The 16,123-nt window shown below is 41.7% G+C and overlaps 2 protein-coding genes across 4 annotated transcripts in view; both read left to right on the forward strand.

Moving 5' to 3' along the window:
* Nucleotides 1-1,810: 1,810 nt before the first annotated feature.
* On the forward strand, nt 1,811-12,464 carry acot9.1 (acyl-CoA thioesterase 9, tandem duplicate 1). 2 transcript variants are annotated; one of them, XM_005945542.3, is made up of 16 exons: nt 1,811-2,007; nt 3,556-3,659; nt 4,693-4,719; nt 5,119-5,164; nt 6,482-6,652; nt 7,117-7,154; nt 8,069-8,152; nt 8,272-8,375; nt 8,506-8,579; nt 9,153-9,220; nt 9,303-9,414; nt 9,507-9,597; nt 10,281-10,366; nt 10,449-10,536; nt 11,196-11,346; nt 11,897-12,464. In XM_005945542.3, the coding sequence occupies exons 1-16, from the start codon at nt 1,994-1,996 to the stop codon at nt 11,950-11,952; spliced, it is 1,314 nt and encodes a 437-aa protein (XP_005945604.1). In that variant the 5' UTR covers nt 1,811-1,993; the 3' UTR covers nt 11,953-12,464. The 2 variants fall into 2 exon arrangements, with proteins under 2 accessions (XP_005945604.1, XP_005945605.1); XM_005945543.3 differs by lacking the exon at nt 4,693-4,719.
* A 505-nt stretch (nt 12,465-12,969) lies between these two features.
* LOC102298710 (pyruvate dehydrogenase E1 subunit alpha 1) overlaps nt 12,970-16,123 on the forward strand; it is a gene marked incomplete in the record, with an annotated part of 7,574 nt that continues 4,420 nt past the window's right edge. The window contains 2 exon segments of one of the 2 annotated variants that reach the window (XM_042213228.1): nt 12,970-13,222; nt 14,437-14,457. In XM_042213228.1, the coding sequence (XP_042069162.1) occupies nt 13,163-13,222; nt 14,437-14,457 (81 nt within the window). 2 annotated transcript variants of the gene reach the window in all.

A 16,123-nucleotide genomic window follows, 5' to 3' on the forward strand; every position in this document is an offset into this window, starting at 1 on the left:
ACTTTTCTGTGATTCTACACATTTATGATGTAGAAAACTGAGACATATTGTTGAAATTGTCCTTCCTTTTCTTTTAAGATATGTCAAGGATTAAATATTTAGTTGAGTGTCTTTACACTGACAGAAAGGCATTCCTGTTCTCCAAGGAAGTGAAGTCACTCAGCAGGGATCTATTTGGGCAGTTGTTGTGAAGGTTTGTCTAATTAATTTTAAAGGTCTTTGAGGAAAAAAATAACCACATGTATGGAATCACCAGTTTTTCACATTTCTTTTTTCCTCCAGGGGGTTTAATTTCAACTCACAATGCTCCAGTACAGACTTCAGTTCAGGTCTCTCCCATAATGCCTCTGTTTGCCCACACAAGTGGCATTTTCCAACACCAGCAGACCCTACATATTCATGTGCAGAGTAAAGTGTGTGTAATGATTAGGTGTGGTTAGATGCTTCGCAGACAGTCGTAGCATTGATGTACAGGGGGGAACAATGATCCTCTGAGCACAGGTCAAAGGCCACCCCCACCCCCACACCTGCAACTGTAACTTAGACTGAAATTGATGCAATACAAGACATTTAATGTCCCTAACAGTGTATAACGTGGTTGTTTTAGTTGCTTTATTTATGACGCTTCTTATACGTTATTTTCTTCTCATATATCTTACCGTTGTTGTTCATTCACTTGTAGAAGACGGACCAGAACGTTTGCCTGTCCAGAAAAGTGTTCAGCTTAAAAAAAAACCAACAACTAAGGGGAAGGTGTGCCTCAGGAGTATCTTGTAGTGAAAACCAGACATTTTTAACCCTTCTGTTATGTTTGTCTCCAAGGTGAAGGAATGACGTTCGTGGGTCAGCTTGGGCATGTTTAGTTATCCAAAACAACAAAAACCCCACAGAATAAACATTGTTCATATCTCATTATTAACTCCATTACTAACTATTTCAGTCATTATTTGATGTAGTTGTGTTCTTTACTGCTCACAGATCATGGTTCGATGAGGATATATGACTTTTTTTAAGTAGAGTGTTGAATAATGGTAGTTGCCAGCTTGTCTCTCTCTCTCCCATCTAACAGTGCTTGTCTCTTGATTATCAAATCGGATGACTCTGGAAAAAATTTGAAGTCTCCAGAGACATTGTGACATGAAATATACGTGTAAATATGTGAAATTAGCTACTTTCATTGTATATGTTGATTACATCTATTAAAGCAAGCAGAATAAGTTCCATGTTGAAAAAATACTTTAAAATAATTTTAAATATAATATTCAATTTTGAAATGGATCACTCCGACCTGAAACATATCAGGAGGGTTAAAGGAGAATCACTTTCCCTTGTTTCCCCTTGTGCTTTGTACGCTATGATATGGTAAACACCTTAATTACAACATGTCGACATGTATCCACTCATCTAATAAATAAATGAAATTATTTATAGATTCATAAAAAAAGTACACAAAGAGTGTTTTGATATTTTACTCATGCATACAGTTAGGTTTGTTACTGTTTCACTGACCCGCGTTTGACAAAAACATGGGTAATTCAATAAATACAAAGTTCAAGGTTCTGGCAGAGAGAGTAACATTCGAGAGAAAAAAATAAGAAGGACAAATTATATTAGAGTGGCAGATTTACATTTCTGTTTTTTATATTTCCGTTTAGCCTAAAAGTTTTTTAAGCGGCTCTTTAGTGAGCGCTAACAGTTTACTTGGAAAATCTCTCAGTGAGCACCACTGTGTCTGTCTGTGTCTAACTTTGTAAGGTTAGCCTGTCAAATAAAGTTCCTGACAGGCTGGACTGAGGGCATCAAGGCCCACGGATGCTGAGCGCTGCGTCATCACGCAGTGGGCGGAGCTGCGTGCCACCGCGGAAGCTACCCCGTCATCAGCTTCATACTCTCCTCAAGAGAAAACTGTGATTCTTCTTCTTTTCTCTCCCTTTTTTCAGCCCACCCGCTTCGTTTGGACCCTCGAGGCCTCGGCTCTGTCATCCCGGTCAAAATGCTCTCACAGAGGTTAGTGACGTAAAACAAAGCTCGTGCGCAGCTGTCTCTGCGGCGTCCGCGCTGTTAACAAGTGACCTAAGAGTAGCGAGGGAAGCGAAGCAGCGATAAACAGCGATTTGTGATGGTCCTTTCTCCGTTATGACTTCAGTGGTGTGTAAATGAAGAGTGACTAGTTAACCAGGCCCACAGAGGGCGGCGGTCTGTTTCCACGAAGGGCGTGTCTGCAGGAAATAAAGACCGAGCAAATCAGGAGGCCTCACACAGGATAAACACCGAAGTTAAGTTATGACAGCTACACAGGCTAGTTCAGAAACCTCTACGCAGTTTACACTCCTACATGCGCTTTATAAATAAGTAATGAGGTCAAAATGACCACTACGAAGAGTTTCACATGCACAATACACACATAATAATAATAAAAACAGAAATGGCCGAAACATTATCAGTTAAAATGTTTGATTTTAAAAAGACGCTAGTTCTTCTTTTCATCCTCCTCTGTCACTCTTTGCATGTCCTCCTTCACCACATCCATGAACTTCCTCTAACTTCCTCTTTTCCATCCTTTCTCCCCATCTTCACATGTCCAAACACTCATCCTGAGCTGTGTCTCTAATTACTAATCATACCTAATCCCATTCATCCGGCTCACTCCCAGTGAGAATCTGAGCATCTTCAACTCCTCTTTCCATCGTTTTTGTCAGCAGCACTGTCTCAGAACCACAGATCATAACAGGCCTCACTACCATTTTACAAAACTTCCCTTTTGTGACTCATCTTCACCTTCATCCTGCCTTCTTCTTCAGCTCTAAGGTTGCTGTCTGTTACACGACTTGAGTGTAACACGAAGAGTAAAAAACAGTGAGACTTCCTAGTTATAAATGCAGTGGAAAATTAGTTAAAGATGTAAAATCTGTAAGAAGACGACTGAGAAAGACCAACAATATTAGTAAGACTTCAGGAATGTTTTAAAAGATACTGATGAAGAAAGCTGAAGGCCCTCAGGCAGGTCCTTCGACAGCTGAGGGGCACAGATGAAACCAAACAGAGATTCGGGGTTTCTTCTACACAGAGGAACTTTAGGTTTGGTCAGAGTCAAAGAAATAATCAGTATTGTTATCAAGTTCTTTTTAAATTCCTTTGTCAGAAGAGTTGTGAACTTTTTGTTATTCCAGTCATTGATGCATTGTTAAAAATAAAGGACAGATTGCTGCTAATCCAGGTAACACAGACTCACTGACTGTTCATGATAACTGTCCTGTGACCCAGTCTAACAATAATTAAGATCATTGAATGTACTCTTATTTTTAAAATTGTATTTTAATCTCATGGAGATTACATTTTAAAAAAAGATGTTCAGAAAGTGGACATGCAGTAACGAGCTATAAATGTGACTAAGCTGCAGAGAGTCACGCTCCTCTCATGGGGGGGCGGTAACAGTCCGTCTGATCAGCTGTTCGGGATCTAAACCGCTCACATGCCCGGCCTGAAATAGAGGCGGTCGGTGTGCGTGCCTGGAACAGGACTTGGTCATTACAGGAGTTTTTCTGCTTGCTTCAGGTTTCTGCTGCTGCGATCGGCCGCGTCCTTCACGAGGAGGTCGTTCTGCACGGGAGGAGCGTTGAAGCAGGGCAAGCAGGGAAAGGCACCTGACATGATCGAGGGTGAGAAAGCAAATGCACTTCCTGTTTCACATCGCCTGATTTAACAGCAAGAACACAGAGGGGTAAAGAGTGAGCAAACACATGTCAAATCAGAGCTATGATGGAACAGTTTACATACGTGAAGCTAGTAACAACACAATGCAAATGTCATGTAATATGATGATTATCACATCTATGATGAGTTCCTGTTGCCACCAGGTGGCGTTATGCCATTTTAGAGGTCTCCAGACTCTTAGCAATCAGCTGACGATTGTGGCAGATTAGATATTTATACATCTGAGGTATAGTAAACTCTTGTGTTGTGGTGAAGCGTCAACATTTACGATGACACAACAAACCTTCAATGCAAACTCAAAAGTTTCACAATTCTGCATTTGGGAGGTCTTTACGTTGAAGTCACCAAAATGTATTATTTTTATCGCTCAATACACTTAAATTTAATGACCTAGGTGAGCTTAAAATTACATAAATTGTGAACAGAGAACGACAACATGTATTAGGCCCAAGTATTCAGAGTTTGTTTCAAGTTTGTTTCTATTCTATTTTTATTCTAAATCAATAGAGTAACATTTAGGAGTAAGTGCGCAGAGGAAAGTAAAAGCTGTTTGTAACCACAAAGCTTCACACAATTATGTAAAAATGAAATTCTGCCTCAAGCCTGGAAAATGAAAATTTACCTTTAAAGATAAAAAGCTTGAGTTTCTTTAAGGTTTTCTCAGAGAAGCTTTGTTGTGCATCCTGGGATGTTGGATTTGTGTACCTGGTTTCATAAAGGTTGATGAGAGAGAGTGCTGCGACGCCATGAATATTTTCACTGGTTTCCATCATGTTAAGTGTGATTTACTTGTGTAAAAGATAATAATAAACAAAGCAAGGCCCTAAATAGGACCGGCTGTATCCTTAGTGGAACAAAGTCTCTGCTGTGTTCAGGACAGAAGTGTTTTCACTTTGTACATTTGAGTTTATTCTGGTCTCCTCATGAGTCCGTCGTCCTCTGAGCCCCGTGTGTTTAATCCTTTGTGTTTCTCCACAGGAAATCCACAGTTTCATGTGTCAAATGGTGCGTGTTGGTAAACCAAGATGAATCACAACTATCTGAACTGACGAGCTTATTAATTGTCTTCTAATTTACTCTAATTACATTTTAACTCCTCCCTGCATGTTTCCCCCCGACTGTCTCCTAACTGAAGTTTCAGCTTCTGCTGTTCAGCCTTTTCATAGAGCTGCATTTTATGTTCAAAGACGTCTCCTCTGGCAGAAACAAACCTTCCTGTAGCAGGAACTCTCTCGTCTTCTTCCCTCTGTGGCACTCAGCTTCAGTTTTATGTTTTCTTGCTGTTCAGACGTTGCTGAGCTGCAAGTCTCAGATCACATTGTAAAAAATGTGCTATATTTAATGGCAGCCTCCAAACTCCAGTGTTCAGATCTTTCATACATCTGGTTCGTCTTTTGTTTTCAGTGCGAAACAGGCTGAGAGAAATCGTGGGAGCTTCCACAAACTGGAGGTAACTGGCACGACTCACAGTTCAAAATCATCTTTATTTACCTCATGCTGTCTGAAATGAGCTGGTTTAGCTCCTCCCCCTTTAAGCCACCTAAGGCTTCTGTGCATTAGATGAGTATATTATTCTCATCCTCTCTCTGTGACATCATACAGACCCAACAGTGAAAAAAACTGTCAGAAACATGCGTTTTTACACACAGACTGACCTCATTTTACAAACGTTGTGGTTAATATAAACATCAGCTGTTGTAACAGTGTATATATGATAGAAAGTAAGGAAAATATAATAGATTTACTTTAAATCTTAGTATGAATCCATTTCTGGTGAAACAAATCTGTTTGTGACTCTCTGCCTCTAAAAGAATCGGCAGCTGGCCTCTCCTTAAAAATCACAGCATCCTTAATCATTTCTCAGCAAATGTTAAAAGCCGCCACTCAGTCTGCAGCCTTTGAATGCAGTAATAAATTTTGCTTTGATCGTTACGTTTTGGCAAGATTATCAAAAAAGACATTTTTGGTCATTTTGCTTTCACAGAGTTACTTTTGAGTTTGTTCATTTGCTTTGTGAAAAGCTGTCTGGCTGGATACTCGAGATTTAGGTTTGTCCTGTTGTTGCCTGCGGTCGTTCAGCTTTGTCAGACAGCTTTAGTACTGTTAGAGGTTCCACAGGGTTCTGCTCTCGGACCCCAGATATTTTATATTTACGTGCCAACACTCACTTGAATAATTATTTTAAAAATCCTCAGCATCAGATGTTATTGTATTGCAGATGACACACATATATATGACTCCCATATCGTTCCTCTCTCGTCTCGTGTTACTCCTGTAATTTTATCAGTCTATTTAATCTGCTGTAGAATCGCCTTTTTTTCTGGTAAGAAAAAAAAGCCGGTCATTTTTATCTGGAGGAATTTTGAGAAAAAAAGTAAATAATGTGTTCATTTCCTGTCTGTTAGATTACTGCTGTTCACTTTTCAGTACACAATTGTTAAAGCTTTTAGCTTCCACACACCTAAATCCAACCCTCACCTTCAGTATTTCTAACTGAAGTCCTAAAAATAAAGCTGACTGAGCTCATTTATCAGCAGTTAGATGACACATTTTTGCTGTTACTGTAATTACAGGACTTTTTATTGCTTTTTTTGCTTAATAAATATTATAAAAGATAAATCTAAAGAAAAAAGTGGTGAGAAAGTGGGACAAAACTATCGTATAATCAATAATATTAATACCAATGAAATATATTTACATGAACAAATCCAGGGAGTCTATTTTTAACATGTTATATTTAGTGATGCGGTCTCGTTCTCGTCTGCAGCGACCATCAGCAGGCCATGGCGGAGCGTGTCTCACTGTCATCCATGTTGGCCAAATCTCAGAACGAACTTCCTGCCAAGAGGATGAAGGACAGCTACCTGGAGGTGCACCTGCCCCTGGGCTCTGAGCCACAGCTCAGGGAGAAGTATCTGACCCACCACAACACCGTCAGGTAAACACGCAGAAAGCGGAGACAGTAAAGTGAGTGAACGGGCAGACCAACAGTACGTTTACCATGAAAGGAAAATCTAAGAGCTACATGACAGTCTGATAAATCCATGTCTCCTCCATGTGAATGGTGATGGGTTCAGTTACATTCTTTGTATTGGATAAGCAAGAACCTCCAGAGCCAAAAGCTGCACTTCCCCTAATGGCCACTGGAGGCAGGCTCCAAAAAGACCCCTGTGTTAAAGTGTCTGTTTACGGTGGAAACAAACTTGTTTACAGCATGCTGCAAAAACTTCATAGCTACTGTCCTGACTGCTTTTATGACTCGCCTGTTTAAATGCTAGAAATTGAACCCTGTGTTTGTGCGCAGTCATCAGAAAATGAATGCAGCCTGCTCTCTGAGTTAATGTGGTCCAGTACGTCTGCGCTTCAGTTTTGACCTTCTAACTGTTTTCTGTCTCGTTTCAGGTTTGGCAGAATCCTGGAGGACTTGGACAGTTTAGCAGGTACACAGCAGATTAGATGATGGGGAACTTCACTCATTCAAGCACTACTTACACAGTTAGGGTCATTTAAACTTGGGCGCTGAAATATGGACAGGAAGTGTAGACTCTCAGCTTTTATTTGAGGGTATCCACATTCAAACTGGATGAAATTGTTACAGGAGTGTTAAAATCTACAGTTTGGTACATCCTGTGAAAGGAAGAAAGCACTGCTGAACTCAGCAACGCCAAAAGACCTGGATGTCCAGCCATCGAAGTGAACGATACTCTCCAGGAGGTCTACCAAGTCTACCATAAAGAGAAGTGGGTGTGAAAGTAAATACTCAGGGTTCACTGCAAAGCGAAAGCCAGTCATGATTCTCAAGAATAGGGAGGCTAGACTGGGCTGGACAGGACAGAAGGGGCCGAATCAATGCTGATGTGTTCAGAGACGTACTGTCTGCTCAAACCCAGCTGAACGCAGTCAAACCGATTGGGCGGCGTTTCATAATACAGATGGACAATGACCCCAAACATATAGCTAAAGCAACCCACTCCTGAATGGACCAGTCAGTCGCCTGAGCTTAACCCAGCTGATCATGTATTTCAGTTGTTGAAGATTAAGCTTTGGACAGAAAGACCCACAAACCAACAGGTAAAGGCCTGGCAGAGCATTAACCAGGAGGAAACCAGCATCTGATGATGACCATGAGCTCAACACTTCAGGCTGTGATCACCAGCACGGGGTTTTCAACTAAGTATTAGAAATTAACGTTTTGTTTTGAGTTATTTAACTTGTCCACCGAAACGAAAGGATTCAAGCCACTGAATTAAAGCTGAAAGTCTGCATGTGGGTCATTTCAAATTCACTGTGGTAATGTAGAGAATCAAAATATTTATGGACCTAACTGTAATTTCTCCTCTTCTTTCTTCCTCAGTCCTCATCTCTTACTCTCACACCTACAACTCAGAACTAAAGAGGTCTCCTCTGTCTATTGTCACCGCCCTGGTGGACAAAATCGGTAAGAATCTCTCAGGTACAGGGTACAATAAACCACTTTGGTTTGTTTACCACTAATATCTTTGTGTGTGTGTGTGTGCGTGTGTGCGTGTGTGTGTGTGCGCGCGCGCGCTTGTTCAGACATGAGGCAGCACGTCATCTACCCCGACTGCGACATCAAGTTCACAGGTCATGTGACGTGGGTGGGGAAGTCCTCCATTGAAGCCAAGATCCACATGTCACAGGTGGGCTCGCCTAACCTGCTTACTCGACTATATGCAATATATACAAAGAGAGTAATTAAATGAAGAGTCTTAACCCTGTTTATGCTCGCTGGTGGTGTAAATAAAAACCAAGTGTTTGTCTCTCCTGCAGTACCGTGACGGAGCGTACGCCTCCGTTCTGGATGCTACATTCGTCATGGTGGCCCGAGACCCAGGAAACAAGAGGTATTACATCCTGTACAGTGCCAGTGCTTTTATTTTGAAAAAACACGAGTTTAGAGAATCCCATTTCTAGATCCCAGGGCCCTTTTTTTGAAAATCTGACATAGTTGTGTTCAACAGAACCAAAAGTCATTTTATTTGCCTACGAAACACAGTTTGGGGGTTAATGAAAGTAGCGTTATAGTTTCCATGTTGCAGAGGCTGTTAGGGTCCAAGAGACATAGATCTGATCGACCCTCTGAGTATCTTACCTCACAGAGATTTAAGAGTTGGGATTAATAACTATGAGGGGCTCTCTGCCCAGCACTGTACATCTGGATTCTGTCCTCTGCTCGTGTGCTGCCTCAGGAGATTTTGCATTATTACATTTGTTTGTTTTGGCTCTCTGCATCGAGAAAGTGTTTTCATTGAGGACTAATTATGTGCACGGAAATCATTTTATTTCTCATTTCCTGTGCAGATTTATTTTTGCACAGAGCTTTGCTTCTCAGTCCTAAAAGTGGCACGGTAAACTCATGCTGTGTTTCTCTCATACTTATTTAATACTCTGTGTTTCTGCTTCTTTTCCCTTTTCAGGGCAGCGTTTGTAAATCCACTGACGCCTGAAGGACCCGAGGAAGAACGACTCTTGCAGGAAGGCGAAGGTGAGAGCTGATGAAACAATCGCAGCTTTTATGAAGAGCTTAGTCTTTTTGCATGCTGATCTTGACGCTCACTCTCCTCCAGCTAACAAATCCCGCCGTGTGGAGCTGAGCACTGCGTCGCTGCTGAAGGTCGCTCCCACACAAGACGAGAGGACGGTCGTTCACGGCCTTTTCCTCAACACCCTGGACACCAAGTACGACTGAAACATCACAGGATATCATGAGGATGTTATATTTGCTTCATATATTAAGATACTCTGTTAAATCTCTGTGGATGTTTCTGCAGCACAGTCAGTTTCCGCAGCAGAATTCTGCCCCCAAACTCAGTGTGGATGGAAGATGCCAAACTGAAAGGACTGGAGATCTGCCATCCTCAGGTGAGAGGACGGATAAATAATAAGAAGGAGAATTTATTTCTACACTGAGGTTCATTTTAGGCTGTGAATATATGCAAGGTGTGATTGAAAAGCCAGTTTACGTAATGTACTTCTGGTCACTTTCCCACTGAAGATCATCTTCTCGTGCACCTCTAACTTGAATTCAGCCTTTTAAGTCTTCCCTGGAGATTTAACTGGAGCCTCTGGAGCTGTTTGTACCAAAGCAAGACAATGCGAGTCCACCCGATGTGCTGCTCTGTCATAGCCGGAGACTCGACTCTCTACATCAGCGATGTTCCTCCACATGAAAGACGGCTTATGTTGATCAACAGAAGTTTGAGGTTTGAAGTTCGTGGAGAAAATAAAGAGCGTACAGTGCAAAGCTGAGGACTCAGGAACACGACTTTTAAGGATTCATGCTGGAAGCTGTGTAGACCAGAGGAGATGGTCTTGAAGGGGAGATTCCTAAAGCTTTTTGTAATCACACCTTGTATATATATGAACTCTTTACTTGGATATTTCCTTGAGTTGTGTTTCTTTTTTTCCTAAATACCAGCAGCTACGTTTACATGGGGAAAATGGATCTTTTGTGGTTTCCAGTTTCATTTATGTTCCCAGTTTAAACCCTAAATTATTTCAGCTGGAAAACTTAAAAAACCTGTTTCTGTGTTTGTGTTGACCAGGAGAGGAACATCTTTAACAGGATATTTGGAGGTTTTCTGATGAGGAAAGCTTACGAGCTCGGCTGGGCCAACGCCTGCTCCTACGGGTGAGACATTTAGACTAAAGGGTTAAAGAAACATCAAAGAATAACTGCTGTAAATGTTGTTGCTCCTTGCCGTGTGTTGCAGGGGTTGTCGGCCGAGTCTGGTGGCTGTCGATGATATCCTCTTCCAGAAACCTGTGGAGATTGGATCTTTGCTGATGCTCTCATCGCAGGTCAGAGCATCTTCTTTATAGGTGGTCTACCTGTATGGCTTTCAGAGTTAGAGGCCAGCCAATGGGAAAAAAAGGGAGGAGTTAGATTAAAAAAGTGAAATATTTCACTTGGAGCTGATGGAGACCAAAAATGGAGCTAAACTAAAGTGATTGTCCTTTAAGAGGAATGTAAGATGATGTTTATTTGCTAACTTTTTACACCTACAGCACTTTTTGTAAAAAATGATATCATAGGAACTAGATGTTTTTTTTACATGTGTTTTTGTGACTGAGATTAGACCAAGAATGAAGATGTTTTGAACTGAATTATCGGAGGTCACCTCTACTGCTCCATATTCTTATACTTGGACTTTGCTAGAGAAGCTTTGGATGATTCAAAGTTCAAAATAATCCTGATTTTTCTGACACCTTGGAGCAGCCTCTCAGTGAATCCTGTCTCTAAAACTGGCCTTTTTAGCCCCGCCTCCTTTAATCGAACTTTCCTCTGATTGGCTAAACAAGAATTAAGCAACACGTTTCTCTGTCCACCTTTAATATGAGCATCCACCACTGGAACAGGAGACACGAGACAAAAAATGAGGACAATAATTACATGAGCAGGATAAATGACGTTTTTATGTCTTTTTTGTGCTTCGGCTGTTTGTGTCTTTGTTTTTCAGGTGTGTTACACTCAGGGCACGTACGTCCAGGTCAGAGTTCACAGCGAGGTGTTTGACCCGCTGACCCGACAGCACAACACCACCAACATCTTCCACTTCACCTTCACTTCAGACCGCGACGTCCCCAACATCATGCCCAAGACTTATGGAGGTGAGCCGGTGCAGACAGGAAACAGTTAAAAAAAGAAATCTGATTTATATCCATGTCAGTAAGTTCCTTTCAGAATAAATCAAACAAACTTCCACGTTCAGTGCAGAAAGAAATCAACTATTAAAACGGTTGTTAAATGTTAATTTAGCTGCTGGTTGTTATGATCACGTGTTCGTTGATCGGCACTTCTCGCTTTGACTCACTCTTTTCTACTGAGACATTTACTGTGTCACGTTTTAAAAACTAGGAATAGTAGATGTTTCAGCAGCATTTTCAGCTTTTTTTCAGGTTTCCATGACAACCTGTTGCAATTTTATTACTCACTGGGTGCAGCCTATGCTGGCAGGTTAATCTACAGGTGACCCATGATGTTAGCTCCTCCACAGCCACCGAATAAAAGCCAAACTTTAAAAACTTAAAAAAAATCCTGCACATAGAGTTGTTGATTAATCTGGGATTACAGATCTGACTTGTTCTGTATTCAAAGATCAAACTGAAAGGAAGGAGAACAGCTGTGTGTACTGATGTGGATGTTTTGTGTGTCTGACAGAGTCGATGCTGTACCTGGACGGAAAGAGACACTTTGACCAAACCGTGGCGTGCTGAGGCGTCAAACTGAAGCCTTTCAGCATCCAGATGCCGAGCTCCAAGTGTTTCAGTGTTGATGAGAATAATGAATGAATTTTATGTTCTGACATGTTTTTATATCACGGTTTCTGAATTTTGAACAGCCCACAGGCACTTTGTTTGAATCTTGTTGCTTCAGTCGATCTGGAGGTTTACAAATTGATGTGTTTGGCGCACTACAGCAGATGCTTTTCCCCCCATGTTTCTCTATTTTATACTCTTATCATTTTCCCCACTTGTCAGTGTTACAGCCTCTCAACTGTAGAAAACGAGGTAAGCACTCCAGCCCTTCTCATCATAACCTCATTCACTTCGACTCCTCGGTGTTACGATACAGCGTGTTACGTTTTTATATCTCACTGTTGCTTACACGCACAAACAGCTTTTCTTTTTTACACTTTATTATGATGCTGCTGCAAAAAGAACAAGGGTGTCAATTATCTGGCCTTAACTGGTGTATTTACTCGAATGTAATAAAAAAGTTTTATTTATCTCGGTGTTACAGTTGTTCCTGTGTGTTTCTTTTTATTTCATTCTGTACAGCTGACGCTCGATCACTGGTTAATTTTGCCACGTAAATATGAGAAACCAGCAGCTTTGCCTTGTTAACACACAGCAGCGTTTCTTATTTTGACATGTTTAACCTCTTGGTTTGCAGTAAATAATGTTTGTGACAACGGCCTGATGTATGTCACTTACCAACAGTTCGGTAAAGATAACCACACCACACAACCAATGCTAGCTTTTTGATGACTTTTATTTTCTGTTTGTCATCTATGATCTGTAAAGTGCACAGCTAAGGAAACCTCAGAACAGGGTCAAAGCAAGAAAAATAACCAAATCTTTGGCTTTCAAAATAATCTGTTATTAAAAAATAATTTCCCAAACAAAAAAATAAAATAATGAACTATTTATTTAATCTATCGTTGAGTGGAGGCTGCAGGTCGAGCCAGGGTTTAAAATTAATTACTAACGTTTAACTTGTTAAAATAAATTACAATGATTAGCGATTAAGGGTAATAGTGGGGCGTAAACATGCCTCTCTAGTTGTCGTCTAGCTATAAATACCGGAACCAATATTGTGTGGGACTGTGGGAGTCGGCGCCGTTTTCTGCGCGTACACTAACACGGAGCATCCTTCGTTAATCCTCTTCGGGCTCCGGTCCTCTTGGTCGTCTCCGTGTGTAGCATGAAAACCATGTTAGCCATTATCTCTAACGCACTGTGCAGGATGACCGGCAGGAATGCGGTGAGTTTTCGGGGGTTGGTGTGGACACGGAGGCCACGTTGTGTGCCGGGGCCGGTCCGCGCTAACCATTAGCTCGCCTTGTACTGTTTAGCTTGGAGGGGGCTGACCTTGTTAGCGGCAGCTAACATTAGCACTGGTGGCTGGTTTGAGCTCTTATTTGCAGTTTGCATGTTGTGGTCAAAGAATGGCTTATTTATGCTCTCATGTGATTGGCTGACTGGACGGAAGCATGCATGAATGCAGTGACATGGCTACAGTCGGGGTGCTAGCTCTTTACCTCTAACCCTGAATATGTTATGCCTCTGGTGGTCTGCCTTCCTCACACAGCACGGAGAGCTTGTACTGCCACGCAGGCGCTGATGTGATCAATACCGACCAGCATGGGCGCTTAAACACGTGGACGAAATATTAGGAACATATTTGAAATGCAGTATAGGGGCTTCTGTGAGTGCACCATGCAAATGTAAACCTCTCACTTTGCTCTCAGGTGTGCTACCTCCAGTGTTTGTCTCTAAAACCTTTATGAGCATGGCGCACGTTTTGAGAAAGTACACGCAGTTACATGTTTTAAAATAAAAACGTACGTGTATAAATGTGCAGAGCCGTGTACGGTAAAGACAATCGCGTAGGTTAAAGAAGTATGTTCATCCTAGAAATCCAGAGGTGACTTATCATTGCCTACCATGGTGATGTAGCCACCGTCCTAACATTGAACGCTCTGATTATAAGCTGAAGAGGGCTAAAGAAGCCATTACTATGGCTTCATAGTACACTTCTTTTAGTTTCCCATGCTCAAATATTAACTTTTAGATGACGTGAGATGTAAAGAGGATGCTAGACTTCCTTCAGGGTTCAAAATCAGGCCAATCAAGAGATGCTGGGTCAGTTTAAAACACATCAGCGCCTCCCTGTGGGTCAGTAGGACTGGCAGCAGCATGTCGAGTGTTTGTTGTGGTGCATCATTTACAGAAGCTTCCTACAGGCACTGCTTAACTAATCATATCATCCAGAATGAGATGAAGAAAACGCTGATAATGCCTCAGTTGAGTCTCACGCTTGCCTGTGGGAATCCTGTTCCCTTTTCCGCTGGTGCTCACTCCTACCCTCCGGCCTCCCTGCTGTTTTTATTCACACACAAACTCACTCAAAGACTCCCCATTCATTTTTCGCTTCTCTCCCTCCTCTCCCACCTCTCCCCGTCGCCTGAACCCTAGGGAGCCCAAACAGTGTCTGAGGTAAGCAGCTGCTGATGTTTGTCTGCAGGCTCCGTCCTGCTGTGGTGGTGGTGGTTCCCAGGGAGCTAACTGAAGCGCAGCGAAAAGAATCGCTGTAGCGTTTGCAATGATTCTCCTCATTGGTGTGGAGTGTTTGTAGTTCTTTATAGTCTTTGAGTCTTTTTTTCATTTAACACGTTCATTCCACACTTGTTTGCTGTTTATTTCCTAAAACATTAATTTCACACTGGTACAACATTAAGGTGAATTTTCAGCACCTAAACAAACGGGTATCACTTCCCCCAGATTTGGGTAGCCGTGAATCAACTTTGAGTCATTACGAAAACCCCAAAAATGATCTTAAACCGGCCAAAATAACAAATGTCAGGGTTCATTTATCATTAATGTTGTGTTTGTTAATAACATTAAATTAATAATAAAATAAAAATCAATCCTGAAATGATAAAATTAAAATGACTTGTAAGAACACTAATGCATCAATTAAATGAAGAGAAAATGAGTAAAATTACAAACAAAGTAATACTTGATAATCTTCATTTAAAAAGTCAAAATAACATATTTTAAAATCGGTTTCATAAAATGTTCTTAAGCTGCAAAGATATTCATTAACTGACTAAAAAACAGCTATAAGGCCTGTAATCTACATAAATGGCTTTGCTGGTGCTGAAGTGATTAATCTGGGATTACAGATGTTGTGCTTGTGTGAACACGTTGGGCTGGTTTCAGTCTGTCCCCTCTGTGTGTGTCTCATCTTTTTAGACTCCACCTGTCATGTCTGTCTAGCTACAGCTCCTCTCTCACCTGTAGAGCTCCACTGGGCGTGCTCTGTGCTCTGGTCTGATTGGTTGGCTCCTTTTGTTCCCCAGCTGCTGACTGACCTGTCAGAGTTTGTTGATCTAACATCGCCGGCGGCGCCCGCCTCTGCACAGACCCAGCGGCTTCCACCTAAACCGCCTCCAACAGCAGTCAGTACTAGAGCAGCGTCTGCGCTGTTAGTTAGCGGCTGTGCTGACAGACCAGTAAGGACTCGTGAAGCTTCCTCCATGTCTGCTGCCTGCTCACTAACAGGGCCGGGGAACCTAACCAGAGCTGCTGCATGGATGGATATGTATGACTTAAGAACAAATGACCTTATATGCACCGACATGTCTCGTTAATGCTGCACTCCGAGCCGTGCAAAGCAGGGAGATTTCTTTGATCCCAAAAATGAGGTGAAAAAAAATGATCAGCTGTTTCTTATTTTAAACATGGTTACGTGTCCAGAATTTCATAACTGGTGCATTCCCAGTCAAAATGATTCCATATATTGTGGGAAGTGTTTTCCTTTGTTTTTGGCTCTGGGACCATCGGGTAACTGTTTTATGGGTTAATTGTCAAACAAGGGCTTCTACTAACTCTACTCCTCCTGATCTATAAATCTGTCCCATAACTTTGATCATTTGATTATAAAAGTCAGAAAATTACCTAGAAAACTTAAATAAATTACAGCTCTTGGCAAGGTAGAAACTGACACTTTCGTCATTACAATGATCAATTTATCAGAACTATTTTTCTTTCTCTTGGTCTTTAAGTTAAATCCTACGTGCACATTATACTTTCATGAGCTAAAATGATCCCGGACAAACTGGCGCTCCTCGTCGGGCCCGTCCACACCAGGTCTGCTGCC

The sequence above is a fragment of the Haplochromis burtoni genome, unplaced genomic scaffold (genome assembly GCF_018398535.1).
Source record: "Haplochromis burtoni strain Fernald_Lab_line unplaced genomic scaffold, NCSU_Asbu1 Contig_428, whole genome shotgun sequence".
NCBI lineage: Eukaryota > Metazoa > Chordata > Actinopteri > Cichliformes > Cichlidae > Haplochromis > Haplochromis burtoni.

Excerpts from the sequence above, each read along its gene's own strand:
- acot9.1 (XM_005945542.3), top strand. Across the intron at positions 3,660-4,692 it reads GGCACCTGACATGATCGAGG|GAAATCCACAGTTTCATGTG; the intron begins GTGAGAAAGCAA and ends GTTTCTCCACAG. Across the intron at positions 8,580-9,152 it reads CGAGACCCAGGAAACAAGAG|GGCAGCGTTTGTAAATCCAC; the intron begins GTATTACATCCT and ends TTCCCTTTTCAG.